The following is a 17087-nucleotide window of genomic DNA, read 5'->3' on the forward strand; positions in this document are numbered from 1 at the left end:
GAGGCACTGTAAAATAAACCCTGAGCTGCCTGGCATGAATTTTAGACCAGGAAGAAAACCCAGACGGGTGCCCCATGCCAGCTCCTCAACCCCGGCACCTATGGCAGCCATTCTCAACATTTTGAGACTCAAGGCACGTCTGAAGGCAGCGCTCATGAGACCAGAGCCCCCTGTCTCTTCATCTGCATTTGTTTTTCGGGCTACTAGGGCCAGTTCTTCAGCGGCCAAGACCTCCAAAAAGCCCCTCGCTGGATTCCTGTTTGAAACCTCCCAGCTTCTCGCGCGCCTCTAGCCCAGCTAACCTCGCATGGCACCGCCCACAGGCTCTCCGGGCGCCCCAGGGTGCTGCGGCCCCTGCCGGGCAACCCCAGCCCTGTGCTCGTTGCTGACGGGAGCTGCGAAGTCCAGCATCCAGGACGTGCAGCATGCACCGGTCTTCGAAGGCTAAGCAGGAGGCGTCAACGAGTCGCGCGCCCGCAGGGGGCAGCACCTCCCCTCATTGGCTCGTCCCGCCCCTGACTGCCAGTTGGACCCGCCTCCTTGGCCAACGTCCGCGCTGATTGGTAGTCGACGCTGTCAGTGCCTTCCCTCTCCCTGGCGGGCTGTAGAGCCAGTGGCGGCGGCCTTCCCGCAGCGCCAGTGTCACGCGCGGGGCCCGGGGACTGGACGGGAGGCAGTGGGTGAGGCGCGGAGCGGCGGCGTGTCCCGCCCGAGCGTCCCTCCCTGCCCCTCGGCCTCCGGCCGCTCCCCCTGGAGCGTGGGGAGAGCAGCCGTTAAACGGCTCGTGCAACGGTCTTGGGGCAACCGCCGGGCCGTCTCAGCCGGGTGCGCGTGCGGCGCCGCTGAGGGGTTTGAAGCCGGCGGGCGCCGCCGCTCGTGACGCCCCCCCAGCCCCCTGCCCCAGCTGCCCCTTCCCGCTACGCCGCAGTGAAGTGACCTCCCCTCCTTTCTCTCTTTTTCCCCGCAGGTCCCGGTCGACTCCTCTCCTGCCTGGAGTCAGCGGCGCGTCCCTTAGCGTGTCTCTTGCCTGCCCTGTGGGCCTTCAGACGCGCGCGTTCGCTGGGGAGCCAGGCCACTGGCGGCTGTTTCTTCTCCACAGCCCTAATTTGGTGGCTGGGAAGCACGGTAAATGTAACTAGTGGTGCCAGGTCTTAAAGATGAAATGATGGTATTGGGAGCTCAATGTTTCATATTTGCCGAAAAGTTAACATACGCTATGAAAAATGTGCAAATACATACACAAATAAGTCGTCTGATTATTTACTTGATATTGCTCACTGTAAGTCAAGAGGGTGAGTGAGAAGGGGACACTTGTGCACACGCACACGCCGCAGCAGCAGGTGATTTGAAAAGCGCCTGGCACCACAGTGCATGCGGTGGCAGGTGAAACATCACGGGTCTGGGTCCATGAAGGCAGTTTTTCTTCAACGTTCCTGGGTATAACTGCTTCTTTGGCCTGGTTTAGTACCTACTGAGGTGTTTGGGCTTAAAGCCCACTTTATGGAAATGGAAGGCTCTTCCCAAACTTGCTTCTGCAGCTGTATGACTGAGGGCAGGTGAAACTTGGGGGCATCCAAACCTCAAGCCTCTGGGCTTGCGCCTGCACATAGATACTTTAAGTCTTTTGGCAGGCATCCTGAAGCTCCTGGTGGGGGTAGAGGATGTTTTCCAGTTATAGGGCCACTTATGGTTCTGGACTGACTCACAGATTTGGACTAGACTTGTCTTGGAACATGAAAAATTTCTTTAAAAAAAAAAAGTGGCAAAATGTGCATTGGCGCTGAAAAAATGGCGGCGGCGTGCTTTTGAACTAAAACATGGGGGGCGTTTTAGTTCAGACATGGACTGCTGCCATTTTCTGCGCGCTGGTACGGATTTTGCCACTTATACAACTGCATGCGCTGCAGCGCAGTGCGCATCAGCTTGTGGGTGGGGTACCCTCAGTTTATCGAGTCTTCTCTGGCTCATCCCTGCACAAAAATGTATGTGTATAAATGCCGTAGGTTATTAAAGTTGAAACCATTTCTTTTTTTGGAGGCAAGTAGGCACACGGAAGCGCTGAAGCACGCCCAAAAGTCAGTTAAGGCTCCTGGAGAGTGACTTGGGTTATGCATATGCTGCATCAATTAGCTGCCTCAAATTATTGTACATTTTGAAAACTTACTGTTATTGATCATACATCTTGAAAGGGTTGAAACTTATCATACAAATATGATAATTATCATACACCAGACAACACTGAATATAACTCATTCCTAGAGAGGAAGTGGTCACTGGTGCTACGTGGAAGTCCTCCTGCCATCATGACTGTCGTTGCTGACCCATAATTGCCAACACTGATCTGCTTTCATAGTCATAGAGTGGTAGAGAAGTCGGGCTGGAAGGGACCTCCAGAGGTCATCGATTCCAAACCCCTGCCTGAGATTGGATTGTCTCTACCCAAACCATCCCATGTGACTCCACAATCTAAACTTTTTGGAAAACCACTGGCAACCCTGACACAACACAAGACGTAAGACCTTAATGTGCCATGGGTAAAGCAGGGGGACCTTGAGCAGGGGGTTGGACTAGATGACCTCTTCAGGTCCCTTCCAACGTTAATTTTCTATGATTCTATGACCGTAGCAGTCATTGCCATGGTTCTACAAAAGGTAGTTAATATACACTAAGATGGTCCCAGGTAGAGGGCCATGCATGCTCCTTGCTACAGAGGAAAACAAAAACCTCCACAGACTACCGATCTGATCATGCCATAAAATTCCATTATAATCCCAAATATAGCGATCAGTTTGACCCTGAATGGTTTCGTTGCCTGTCCTCTTGATGATCATACTGCAATGGAAGGGGGAGGGATGGATGGACAGTAATAAAAAATGTGACCTATCTTTGTGTTAAGCTATTTTGGATGTGATCTATGTAACATGGAATATGTTATGTATATTATGCGTATTTTCTTAAACTTTCTGCCCATACTTTTTGGTCAAGCAATTAATAAACTGTGTGTTGGGTTTTGGGTAAAAAGTGTACTCATTACAACAGAAATAATGCTCTTATTTTGAGTTCTCCATTTAAAAAAAAAAAGGATTTTGTACAACTGAAGGGATCCCCCTAGTTCACATCCGGTCTCCTGCTATCATAGGTAACTATAGCATCATAAACTTTTGGTTAAGGAAATATGCAAGGTTGATTGTTTTCCAGCATACTGTTATAACACATAATAGTCGCGTTGTGTCAAATTTGATGGAATAAGAGGAGAAAGCCAGAGATGTTAACAAAATCCTGTCACTGTACACTATTAAGCAAGGCTTGTTTGAGTATAGTTGGCCTACTAGTCCCATGGAAAACACAGTAGATAATCCATACCAAGGCTTGGAAATCTGTTAATTAAGATACATGAAAGAAAGAAGCAAAACAAAGTGTAAACCATTTTGAAATAGAGTGGTTATGCAAAACAAGCATTATAAAAACTTATCAGGCCTCTGCCATGAGGAGATATTAGATGCTTATTCTGTCAAACAGTCCTTTAAATTTTAAATTGACAAGTTTAAGGGTGGTGGTTACTTTTCTATTTCTGAGAAAATGTAAGAAAGGGGAGAAATTACACAGTAGAAGAAAGAGGAGAAATTATGCTGTAGTAGAAAGGGAAAATTCAGTTTCTGTTGATATTCTCAGAATACAAGGTTTGTCACAGTCTTTTGGCTGGCAAATGGACTGTGACCACTTGTTTTGTAGCTTGGCTCCAAAAATCTACTCCTGCCTGATTTGCTAAATTGTGTTAAGGGAATCAATGGGCTTAGAGAATCAAATTATTTACGATACTCATTACACAACATTACACAGTTAAGCAGGAGTTGGGGTTTCAAGCAGTAAGACTCAGGCCTGCTTAGCCCCATAGTAAAGAATCGTTGTTGTATTTGATTTCTAATAAAGCTAGAAAAACAAGAAGAAACAGGTAACGTTTGAAATACTATTGATTAAAAATTAATTTTTAATGATACCCAGTTTCCCTTTCACTTTAGTGGTAAAAGGAAGTCTTTCTGTGTCCACAGTGTTTTAAGGGATACTTTTCTCTTTGGAGAAAGGAGAAAACGTTAGTTGAGATGAGTTAGTGTTGATTACAGCTAGAGTTGTATCCTGTTTTCTTGAAGACAGACATGTGAAAAAGGAGGAAAAATATGCAAAAATAGAAAATGCAATTGCTTCTGTTGCTCACTCCTATTTGCAACATTGCCGCTGGAGGAAGAGAAGCACCACATGTATTGTTACCCAGACTCATTCTAAGACCGGGCAAACTTGAACCCCGGTTTCTACTTAAGACTTTTGGTCAGATCCTATTCTGCCTGTTAGCTAACTATTTTCTCTCCTCTTGAGTCCTTGAAAAACAGTTAATGCAAATGGTAGATGGCTCTTCCTCCTTTAAGTTTTTGGTAACTTAGTTCTAAGGCTAGGGTGATGGTGTGTTATAAAAGTAGGGTTTTTTCAGGGATGTGAACAGGGTAGAATAGGATGATCCTCGACGTCAAAGTCCAGTTAGCTGCCTAATAGGTGGAACAGGATTTGGTTTTTTATTTTGAACTGCCCTTAGGTTATCATCAGCACCAGGAGAATTATTACTTAACAGATAATCTTGGGTGAGGGGGTAGCAGGCATGATAATGAAGCTTGTTCTTTTATGTCTTCCAATTCTGGCATCCATGAAGAAGCCCCTATTATTTTGTCTCTTAATTCTGCTTAATTTTAGCACATCATAACTCTGATTTTGCTATCAAGCTCCTTAAGTGGTATCAGTAGGAATTTCTGAATGGTTTAATTACATATTTTTGTTTTAAAATTGCTTTCAAAGCAACACTTGATAGGAAAAATTGGATAAGTAGGATAAATCTCAGACAATAGTCCTTGTTCCTTAGCTGTTTAAGGATTTATGACTGGAGCTACTCTTACACTCAGTGGAAATTTTGCAAAGAAATGGGGCAAATGTTCATTGAACATTAATCCATAATAAGACAAATTCTGAGCTTGATAAGCTGTAAATAATAGCTGTTGAGTGTATTTTAATTTTAATGCATAGTTCTGATTTGATACATGTGGGATTAAGATTGGGAGTTAATGCATGTACAGCAGTAACTACAGGCCTGAGCTTTTCCATGAGAGAAACTAAACTAATATAGAATTATTTCTGGCAAAATTTTGGTTGCTATTTTGGATGGATAATTTTGAAATTCTGTGAATGTGAAATGATATTATAATGTTTGGTTGAAGACACTGCAGAGATGCATGAAGAAAATACAGATACAGTTAATGGATGTGGCAAAGTTCGTAGTGGTATTCAGAATGAAGCTGCTTTGCTGGCTTTAATGGAAAAGACTGGCTACAGCATGGTTCAGGAAAACGGACAAAGAAAATTTGGTGGTCCTCCACCAGGTGAGTATATGAATGTCAGGACAAATTCTGCTGTGAGTTAAATCTGTTAAAGTTTTTAAAGATGACATATAACAGACAAAATGGCAGTTTAAAAATACTCCACATTTGCAAGGTGACTGAGAGAACATTAAGGAAAAGACCTTAACATGTGGATTTTTTCCTAAGTTCCTTATTAACTTCCTAACTTCACAGTTGCTTTTTTGGAACTGATAATTACTTTACTAATATTGTATAATTTGACTGGGTTTTTTTGTTTTTGTTTTGTTTTGTTTTTTGCATAGAGCTACTGCAAAAAACCAAGGAATTCTGGTATGCATAGATAACATTTCATTTTTTAAAACCAGCATAACTAGTTTTTTTTTTACAGATTTGCCTTAAATTTGATTATTTCTAAGTCACAATGAGAGTTGTGTGTCATACTCATGCTTCCCCATCAACTAAGAAGAAGGCAGAATTTCTCATTGGGACAAATATAATTTCTAGAATCATAAAAATCAGAACACTAAAATCTAAATGCTATTAATAAAATTAAGGGAGTAATGGAAACTGCATTTATGCATAGAAGTCTTGACTTTGGCTTATCTTCACAGCATAGGCTAGAAGCTTTTTGTAGGTATTCTGGGTTCAGGTTAGCTAATATGGCAATGAAGACAAACTGTCAAAACAGCTTATTTTTTGTGCCTGATAATGGTTTTCATTTTATTTGGTATCAGAGAATTACAGTTTTTGAATGGCATAAGATCCAGCCATGGATCAATTATATGCATTTTAATGTAGGATGTAGTGGCAGTAGCATTTAATTTCCTGAGCTCTTTTGTGAACATTTTCTTTGTTGAATTTTTTTTTTTTGGTTTTGTATCTGGCCTTGTTTTTAAAGCATAACAAAACTGAATTTCTCACTTCGTAATACCTACAAACTAAAATAAATACTGTTGCAAAATTAGTTCATACACATTTAGAATAACAAACATACAGATAGGACAAAAAGCAGTAAAAGTATTTGTTCAGCTCTCAACAACTCATTTTAGAAACAGACTTAAAATGTATCCGTAAGTAGAGTAAGTATAATTCACCTGATCAAAGAAATAGGACAAAACTTGCATGTGTTGAAAAATATACTTACAAAAATGTATGTAATGCAAATTTTGCTTTAAAAAAAGAAAAGACTTTGTATGTTCAGCCATATTGGAAATACATTATTTATCAAAACAATGTCAGCACCATAATATATAAACAGAAGGGAACAACATGACTGAATTGCATTTGACACAGTGATCTACTCTTTCAGAGACTGAATATAGTACATATTTTACTATAGTTCCTAATTGTTGTATAATACTAGGCTGACCAGTGAAAGTGCCCAAAGATGTTGTTAACTGTGTCGTTTTGGCTTTGCTCACATGAAACCATTTTAAATGCAACTTTAGTTCTTTGGCACCAACAACAGCTCTAAAATTGCAGCTATTAAAAGAACCAAATGTAAAATACATTAACACTGAGTATCTGGTAATCTCAGGTGTCAATGTCAAGGAATTTTAGGATGCACAAATAATTCTGTGGGAGATGTGGGATAACCTGAATTTTCTGTACAGTATGGAATGTATTGAAATATGCCACTACATTGTTTTACTCGTTTTGAAAAAGCAAAATGAGTAATACATTTTGGTAGATTGTGTAGCTTTGTTTTTTTGAAAACAAACAAATGGAGCAGCAGCATTTTACTAACTCTGAAGAAGGGTAGACTAGCTAAACAGATGTCCAGTATCAGCCAGTTTTTTTGAGAGTATATTCAGAAAGAGAGAACCACGCAGGTTCTTTTAGTTTCTATGCAATTGTGGACAGAACTGTCTAACAAATAATTGTAGTTAAGCAGCCAAGTAAAAAGTATGAATAATGGTCTTGTGTAAGATTGAGAATTTAGAAGTAATAAAGAGATAAAAATGAAACGTATGACTGCATATGTTAATTCATTTTGAATAATCAAGTGTGAACTGAGATGGAGGTGCAGGAGGAGTAATTAATTTGACATGATTCTGTGGAAGAGGTTCTGTTTTATCTTGATTCCTTTTATCTCCTTTTAGTACAGATAAATATTGTTGCAAATATCTCTATGTTCTGTTTTCAGAACATAAGTGTTTTGGTGCATCATGTACCAGATAACCCAAATAATCATTGGTTTTCGATAACTGTGTTTTAAGATAATAGAATACCTCATAAATTCATGGGGTTCAAAGCTAGACCACTATGTCATCTAATGTGCTCCTTGGTATGTCACATTCCACTAAATTAGTGCTGTATTAAGCCAGACAAACTGGGTACTGTTTGTCTTCAGAAAAGTGAAGACTTCAAGAAATGGGAAATCAGCTACTTTCTTGGTAGTTTTAATAGGGAGTGTAGGTACATATTTGCCTTGTTATCTACAAGGATCGGTCAAAAAGTAATGCCTCCCATTTTTTTTTCTCAGCCAGATATTACTGAAAAAAAATTAAACTTGCATAGAAAATTTGTACATCATTGCTGAATACACAGCTATTTTTCAGTGGCATATCTTTCTCCATCAGTGCCTTATTCCATCTGTGAACAAGGACACATCGCAACAAAGCAGAAGTCCTTGTTTTTGTGTATCCTTGTCACACAGTGTCCAGCCCTTTGCTGTCATCCTGAAAATACTGTCCTCATCATCCATCCTTCATCTTCCAGGCCCTGTGGAGGAACCAACGCATGTGCAGCATAGTCCGTTTAAACGAGGAGATTTCCTCTGTGGGTGTGCAAGCTGGTGTGTGGGTGAGCATTGTTGTGCAGAAGCAGCATCTCAAACATGTTTCTGTCAAGCTCTGCATGCAATGTTTCAGTTTCTTCAGGTTCCTGATCTAGTTCTTTGAGTTTACTATGGCTCCATTAGGGAAAAAAAAAAAATTTCCTAGTGATTCTGTAAGTTTTAGAGATCTGAATGTATACATAACTAATGCAAGAGAAACTGAAAACTTGGTATTTCTGAAATAGACACTAAACAAACAAAATAAACATAGCAAAAAAGACAGAGTTCACTTCTGTATCTTTGGTAGGATATATCTGGAAGCATTTGACACAGCTTTATCTAAGATGTCATCTGACAAAGGTTTGGATTGATTTCTAGTGTCTATTTTTTGTGTTCTGAGATGTGTCCTTACAGTAGATCATAGCTTAAAAATGAATTTATTTTGCACAAAGCATAATGGCTGTAATTTAGCTTTGAAATATCTTTTAGAATTATCCTCTGAATTGTAGTAAAATTGCTTTTAAGTTTAATTGATTTATTGCAATTATGGGCATAGGTGAATTCATATTTGGCTTTTTTAAGATAAAATTGGAATAATAAGAGTCTTCTCTTATTTTCAAACTTTGAAAATAAGAAGACAATCGGTAAGTTGATGTATCCTGTACATTATTATTATACGAGACTTCTTGTTTGATTTTTTTACAAATTCTGAAAAAGATTGCGTGAAAGTTAATTCAGATTAATATATTGATGGAAAATTTATTTTAAGGTTGGGAAGGTCCTCCCCCACCCCGGGGTTGTGAAGTTTTTGTGGGGAAGATTCCTCGTGATATGTATGAAGATGAATTAGTCCCTGTTTTTGAGAGAGCTGGGAAGATTTATGAATTCAGACTGATGATGGAGTTTAGTGGTGAGAATCGAGGATATGCTTTTGTGATGTATACGACTAAAGAAGAAGCACAACTAGCCATCAGGATTCTTAATAATTATGAAATTCGTCCAGGGAAATTTATTGGTGTCTGCGTAAGCTTGGACAACTGCAGATTATTTGTTGGAGCCATTCCAAAAGAAAAAAAGAAAGAAGAAATCTTGGATGAAATGAAGAAAGTTACAGAAGGTGTGGTGGATGTTATTGTTTATCCTAGTGCCACTGACAAAACTAAAAACCGTGGCTTTGCCTTTGTAGAATACGAGTCTCACAGAGCTGCCGCTATGGCTAGAAGGAAATTAATCCCAGGTAAAACTCCAATTTTATTATTATATGTGAAACTTTAAAATCAAATATGCATTCATGTTTCCAATCTTTAGAGCTTTGGTTTTTACAGAAAAGATTTTGTGTTTCATAGTATTGTGAGAAATATTAAATAGTCCCACTTTTATCATGGATCCAAAGAGGACAATGAATTTTTGCTGTATGAGGAATGAGTATGTTTCAAAAAATTTTAAAATATATTTTCAAAACTTATTCTAAGCTGTGCTGAAAATGTGTGAATGTATATATGCTCATACAAAGACAGTGGTGGGCATGTATCATATCAGTTCAATTTGCATCCAAATGCATATTTGTACATGCAAGCACCCAGCTTTCCCTTGCATACCAATTTCCTGCATATTAATATTTTCAAAGAGCAAATAAAAACACTCTCTTTGTTTCTTTGAGTAGAATAATGGTTCAAATGGTATGGAGCTATAGTTAGAAAAAAATAAAAGAAGGCATTAGCTATTTTAGCTTAAGTTCACTGGAGTGGTTCTTATTAAGGATTTTTTTTTAATCCATTACCTTTATTTGATGCAAGTCAGAGATAGATGTGTGATCTGAATAGGGATTTTTTTTCTTGATTTGAAGCTGTTAATAAGGCTGACAAAAAGGAAGCGAAGAAAAGGATGAACATAGATAAGAGAGGAATTAGCAGAAGCCCAGGGTTAAGGAGAGAGGAAAGGAGTGAAAGAAGTAAAAGGCAACTGGAAGGAAGAGGAAAATGGCACAGCTGCAGAAGCAAAAGAAATATAACACCACAAAAGCAGGGTGTGAAATCATGCCTCCATTGCAATCAGTAACAAAACTCAAATTCATAGGAACTAGGATTTCACCCAAAGCCTTATGTCAGGCACAGACAAGAAGTAATACTTTTTAAAAATCTGAATAATCTTTTTTAAAAGAAGTAAAGCAGCCACATTTCAAATGTACAAAAAAGACTGATACTCAAGATTTTTATTTCATTAACATCATGTTACTCATTTCATTGAAGAAATTAAATAGAATTCACATTAATCCTAATTGACACATTAATTATTGTTTTTTTCAGGTATCAGTGTAGTGTGAAATACGTTATATAACCACTATCAAATTTTATGATTCCTTGCAATAGAACCACACACATTTTGTTAAATCAGTCATCTTTAACAAAATTGGCACATGTCATGATTAATAAAAGCAAACTGAGTTCAGATTACTTGTGGTTTTTTTGGCAAAGGTTTTATTTGTATTGACCTAAATAATTTTAAGTAATACCCAATTTATTTAATCAGGTAAATGACTGCATATAAACATTTAACGTTGTTCAAGTTTATAATAAATAACATTGCATTATTCAGTATTTAGCTTTTTTGAGGAATTGTTAATGTAAATTGTATTGTCTTTTTTTTAAGTATAATCTTTTTTTTACTATAGGGACATTTCAGCTATGGGGTCATACTATTCAAGTAGACTGGGCAGACCCAGAGAAAGAAGTTGATGAAGAAACAATGCAGAAAGTTAAAGTGTTATATGTAAGAAACTTAATGATCTCTACTACGGAGGATACAATTAAAGCAGAATTTAACAAATTCAAGCCAGGAACTGTTGAACGTGTAAAGAAACTGAGAGACTATGCTTTTGTTCACTTCTTCAACCGAGAGGATGCAGTTGCTGCTATGTCTGTAATGAATGGAAAATGTATTGATGGATCTAGTATTGAAGTAACACTGGCAAAACCAGTCAACAAAGAAGGCACTTGGAGACAACATCTTAATGGTCAGATTAGTCCAAACTCTGAGACTCTCCTAGTATTTGCTAACAAAGAAGATGGACATCAAAAATCTTTAGGAAAACCACCAAGTCTTACAGTTCGCCTTAATGGTCAGCACAGTCCAACCCCCCCTGAACTTGAAAGGTGTACTTATCCATTTTTTCCTGGAACAAAGCTTACTCCAATTAGCATGTATTCTTTAAAAGCCAACCACTTCAATTCTGCAGTAATGCATTTAGATTATTACTGCAACAAGAATAACTGGGCACCTCCAGAATACTACTTGTATTCAACAACAAGTCAGGATGGAAAAATACTCTTGGTTTACAAGATAGTGATGCCTAACATTGCAAATGGTTCTCAGAGTTATTTCATGCCAGACAAACTTTGCACAACATTGGAAGATGCAAAAGAATTGGCAGCACAGTTTACACTGCTACATTTAGGTAAGTTTGAAAAAAAAAAAGACTTTTAATTAGCTTTTATAAACTGAAACTTAATTAGCATTTACTTGTTCTGTGTATATGTAGCCTATGTAAACGGTGCTACGGCATCATGGGGTTCAACCAGGGTACTGCAGCACTTTGGGGTTCCTTGAGATCCTTTCAAGGGTGCCATTCACTGTTAGGTGTTCAAACATAATTCACAAACTAAGCCAGATTTCAAATAGGAAATCATAGTGTTAAAAAAAACCCAACTTTTGTGGTCTTTCTGAGTTCCTTGCAACAAAAATTTGTTCTATTATTTTTCTGTAAAAAAAGTAAAAACTAAGAGCTGTCAGTTTTTGAGGCGTGTCTTGAGTCTAACAAGGTTGAGAACCATTGATTTAAATCGCTGGTTCCCAGCCTTTTTTTGCTGCAGTCCACTGCTGGGAGCAGAGTGCAGCAGCAGCAGCCCGAGGGTGGGGGAACTCCTGGCACACAGCACAGCTTATCCATATGCACAGCACAGCACCGCCGGCATTGCCCCTGCAACCTTCATTTGGGTCGCAACCTGAGGTTGGAAACTTCTGATCTAAACTAAGGACATCTTTCTTGCCATCCTCACTTCACCATCCTGGAGTTCTGCCTGGGTGTTAATGTTGTTCATGTTAGATGAGAAGCAGAATGAAAGAAAACTTTGAATTCTGCACTTGCAGGGGATTTTTCTGCTCTAGTTTCTCTAACAATACAGGCTGTTTCTTAATGCATGTTTCTGTTGATCTTTTTTTCCTCCTTTCAGTATTGCTGTTTTTCTCCATTTTTCTCTTGTACTTTAGGTTCCAAGTGAATTACAGTAATTTTTGTTTTATTGCACAACACATCTTGTTTCTAAAAGATGATACTTAAAGTCTTGTGTTTATAGAAGATGACTAAGGAAAAGAAGAGTGGTCACATATCAGGAAGAGCTACAACTGTTCAGAAGAGTCTGGACATATATCTGGCTCCTAGGACCCTTAATTAGTCTCAATTTATAAGTTATCTTCTTGTGTTTCAGCTGCTTCAGCAGCTTGAAGACAAGAGAACTGTCTTTGAGGTAGCTGGGAATTTCCTAGCTGAAGGGTATTTACATTACACAAAACTGGCATAGCTGGACACTGGTACTTTCTGGTATAGAAGTGGAAGGATTTATAGCCAAAGTTCCCCAGGGCACTGCTCTAAATTATGCTGAAGGCTAAACTGAGGATGGAGATAGCAAAAAGGAAGATTATGAGGTCACGTCTTGTATCACGAGTCCTTCATTCTGTACATGCATTGGTGATACCAAAAGGCTATGCCTGTATGTGGAATGCCATATAGGGCATGTTGAGAACCTTAGGTTTATTGAAATGATGACCATTTAGGCACTAAGGGACAACATTTTTAGCAGGTATGCCACAAATAGGCCCTGCTCTCTTCCCAAGTGTTAGTGTGATCCCTTTGCCCTGTCCAGTTCCTTTGCCCTGCCCAATCTGCCATTCTGCTTTTCGCCCTGTGCTTTCTGCCCAGTCTGCTGCGCTGTTTCCTACCTTATCTGCTGCTGCCCTGCCTGCCCTCTCCCTTACCTGCCGCATACCAAATACAGAAGCTGCCTGTGTCACTGGTGGCATGCATGCCATGGGTTGACTTCTGTATTAAGGTGTATAGGACAACAACAAAAAAAGTTCAGCTGTGTTCAGTTGAAATGGAAGATCTGGAAGGAATCCATCCATCTGATCCCTCTGTTCAGGGAGTCTCAGTTCTTGAAAAGAATGATTAGAAAACTTTTGCTGATGCAGCCTTTGGGTTAAGAGTGCTGCAATTTACTCATTTAGTGATTTTTTTTTTTATACACTTCTTTAAAATGAGAAGACATAAAGTATATATTCATAATTATTTTACTATCCTAACATCTTACTTCCATATATGTTCCATTTTAAGGTAAGACTGCATGACTGCCAGAGAAAGGGGAATTTTTTACTTCAAAGTTTCTTTTCATTCCTGTGTCTGTCAGTCCAACCCACTGCATTAATTGGAGTTCTTCTAATATTGCTCTTATGTTTGTGGTACTTTGTAAATTGATGAATAAATCATTTACGTTTTTCTTGTACTTTTTTGATTCCAAGTGGTAGTGTAGCATCCACAAATCCACAGTGTTATTTCTTGAACGTTAGCTTCAAAATGACTGTGTGGATCCTTTTGCTTTTTTATTGTGTGAGATGCATCCTGTTGGTACAGTTTAGTTTCTCTTTTTCCTTTTTTCCAAACTTTTGGTTTTTATTTTTCATTCATTTTTGTTATTATTATCAGCTAGATAGGAAATGCTTGAAATGTAAAACTTATTACTCTGGGATTAATATGTTCTATATGAATAATGATGATCAGCTTTGAAGAAAGATACTTTCCCTTAGTATTTAGGCCTATAGGGTAGAATTCTGCTACTCTGGCTGCTTACAGATGTGGAAGGAAAAAACTGCTATACTTTGAGTTTTGTGCACCCCTGCATCGAATGTAGCACATGCCCAGAAGAAGCATCGCAGTAATTTGACCTAGCTTGCCCAATGTCTGTATAGATCAGGTGCTTCAGCAGGGCTTTTTGATGCTTTTATCTAATAGTTGGTTGAATCAGCTTTAGATGAAAGTGCCAAAAAGCCCTCCGCTCTATACAGACGTTGGAGAGCCAGGTCAAACTAATGCAGTTCCTATTCTGGTAAAGTGCTGTTTAGGTCTTTTTTGTTTTGGTTTCTTTTGTTTCTTTCCCATGTCAGTCAGTGCCTTGTGTGCGTAAGGGCCCTACTACATGTTCAGATTAAAGCTGGATAGAAACCAGCTATAAAGTTGTTACATATTTTCACACACTAACTTTATAGCTCGTTGGCTGTTTTATAGCTGGATAATTTTGTTGTGTGATAATTACTTTGCATGTGTGGCAGGTCTACATTTATTGCATGAATAACTAGTTAATTATGTGATAATTACAGTTGTGGCTAAGTCTTACTTTGCACGTGTGGTAGGTCTGCATTTATTCCACTATTAATCAGTGAGCCCACTGTCCTGCTCTCTCCATAATGGAACAGATTATGCTGTGAAGAACCCTTAAGGGTCAGGCATTGCGGCTCTTCTAGGTTGCCATGCAGGATCATTTGCTTGCTTCCTTCTGTGATCCAATTCTCAGACTTGCAGTAATTTTTCCAGTGCCTGACTAGATACAGAATTAGTTCAGCTCATTTGTTTTCAGTTATGTGAATTCCAAAGGAGTTATGATTTCTATAACATCAAGCAATAACCTTTTGGTGCATAAGCAAGGGGAAAAATCAAGTTTTCAAAAACACTAATAGCTAAAGTAAGACATTCTGACTTAGATTTGAAAACTGACAGAAGTACAAAGTGCTGCTAAAATGACACAGCCCATAGATCTGATGCCTCCTTGGAAGCATATGTTCTTGGGGAAAATGAGACTGCAACTTTTCCCCCTCCTTTTATACGTACTAGTAAATGCCTGTCAAGAATGACAGGAGGGTGGGGAGGCAGGGGCTGAGATGGAGTGCCACCACTTAAAGCCCCATGCTGCCGCTGTTCTGCCTGTTGCTCTCTGTCCTGTCTGGTCCTTAGTGCCACTTGCAGGGAGCGGGGGCGGAGCCGAGGCCGGTGCTGCTGGGCCCAGCTCCCCCACTCTCTGTCTGGTCCTTGGCGTGGCTTTGGAATCATGGTGGCACCCCCCCATGCTTGGAGCACTCTGATTGGCTGTTTCTGTAAGCCAGTTAGAATGTGAATAAAACCTTCCAGACAGACAGACAGACTTAGGTGTTTGTAATATTAGAATGTTGGATGCCACAATCTCCCAGCAGCTTTTTCAGAATGAAGCAGTTCAAAACTTAAAACTAATGAAATTGTGTCTGAAACCTCAATAAAGGAGGCAAGAGCAAGGAATTGTAATATGCGCAGCAGACCAAAAAGCCTCTGAAAGCCAGCAATTTTAGACATTGAACTTGATCCTAAGTCCCTCTATCAGTTTCTTGGCTTACTGTTACAGTTTCTAAATTTCAAAATCGTTTTATCCCACAACTGCTTTGAAGGACCCAGGGCTGCTGACAGACTTGGAAAAAAAAAAAGAAACACAGCGCTTTACTGGAAGAGGTGTAGTGTCAGTTTGATGCAGCTCACCCAGCGTCTGTATAGAGCATGCGCTTCAGCGAGCTTTCTGGTGTTTCAGTAGCTGAATCAATCAGTTATTAGATAAAAGTGCCAAAAGGCCCCACTGAAGTGCACAGTCTATATGGACGTTTGGTGAGCTGGGTCAAGCTGATGTACATACAAGTAAAGCACCATTTCGGAGTTTTTTTCCCATATTAGGCGATCCAGCATTCTCATTAGGGTAGGATTGCTCCTGTCTAAACTATTCTAAACAAATGTTTGTTTAAACTAGTTTTAAAAACTTCCAGTAATAGAACTTCTACATTCTCTCTATGGTAATTTGTTCCAGTGCATAAGCAACTTCGTAGTTAAAAGTTCTTCCTAATATCCAACTGAATTCTCCCTTGTTTCAGTTTAAGCCCATTACTACTTGTTCTTGCTTTTGTAGAAATGGTTATTAATCCCCCCATTCAATTTCTCTTCTCCAGACTAAATAAACTTAACTCCTTCCACCTTTCTTCATCTGGCATGTTTTTTAATTTTTTAAAGACCTATAATAATTGTTGCTACTGTCCCCTGGACCTCCCTTCAGTTTGTTCACATCCTTCTTGAAGTACTGTGCCCAAAGCTGGATGTAGTACTTGAGGCCTCACCAGTCCTGAATAGAATCCCTGGATCACTTCCTTTTACTAGCATAACATGCACCTGTTAAATAATTGCAGTGTGCTGTTAATTAGTTAATAATTTTTTAAAAGATAATTTTTACTCAGATTCAGCTTGTGATCCAGACCCCTTTTTGCAGTACTAGACATTTGTTCCCTGTTTTGCATTTGTTTGATTGTATTAAGTATAGTACTTTAGGGTTGTCCTTATTGAATTTTATCTGATTTATTCTGGATTACTTTTCCAATTTATCAAGGTTACTTTGAAGCTTAATCCAGTCATTTTTGTGTCTGCTACTTTGCACATGTTGGGGTTATTTGGAAATTTAGTAGCCATATGTTCAGTCAGTCCCATCTTCCAATTAATTTCTGAAGATATTCAACAATATTGGACCCACTACAGACCTCTGTTGATACTTCCTCAGAGTTTGACATTGAGCCATTGATCACTACGTTGAGCACGATTATCCAAAAGCTATGCATCCACATTATAGTATTTTAATTTAGACCATATTTCCTTAGTTTGCTGGTAACAATCTTGTGGAAGATGGTGTCAAAAGTCTTGCTAAAGTTGAATTATTCTGCATTCCACTGCTCTCCATCTGCCCATAATGCCTGTCAGTTTGTCCAAGAAGGAAATCAGGTTCGTTAAACAAGCCTTGTTCTTG

The 17087-nt window shown here is 39.2% G+C and overlaps 1 protein-coding gene across 1 annotated transcript in view; it reads left to right on the forward strand.

The window, feature by feature from the left end:
* The first annotated feature begins 572 nt into the window (after positions 1-572).
* Positions 573-17087, forward strand: part of RBM46 (RNA binding motif protein 46) — a 35275-nt gene continuing 18760 nt past the window's right edge. Inside the window, 6 exon segments of the mRNA XM_090036450.1 lie at positions 573-680; positions 968-1125; positions 5259-5420; positions 8948-9415; positions 10850-11632; positions 13496-13502. Of these exon segments, the coding sequence (XP_089892576.1) occupies positions 5270-5420; positions 8948-9415; positions 10850-11632; positions 13496-13502 (1409 nt within the window). The 5' untranslated portion in view covers positions 573-680; positions 968-1125; positions 5259-5269.

This window comes from Crocodylus siamensis, chromosome 2 (assembly GCF_052110815.1).
Source record: "Crocodylus siamensis isolate JL-2025a chromosome 2, ASM5211081v1, whole genome shotgun sequence".
NCBI lineage: Eukaryota > Metazoa > Chordata > Crocodylia > Crocodylidae > Crocodylus > Crocodylus siamensis.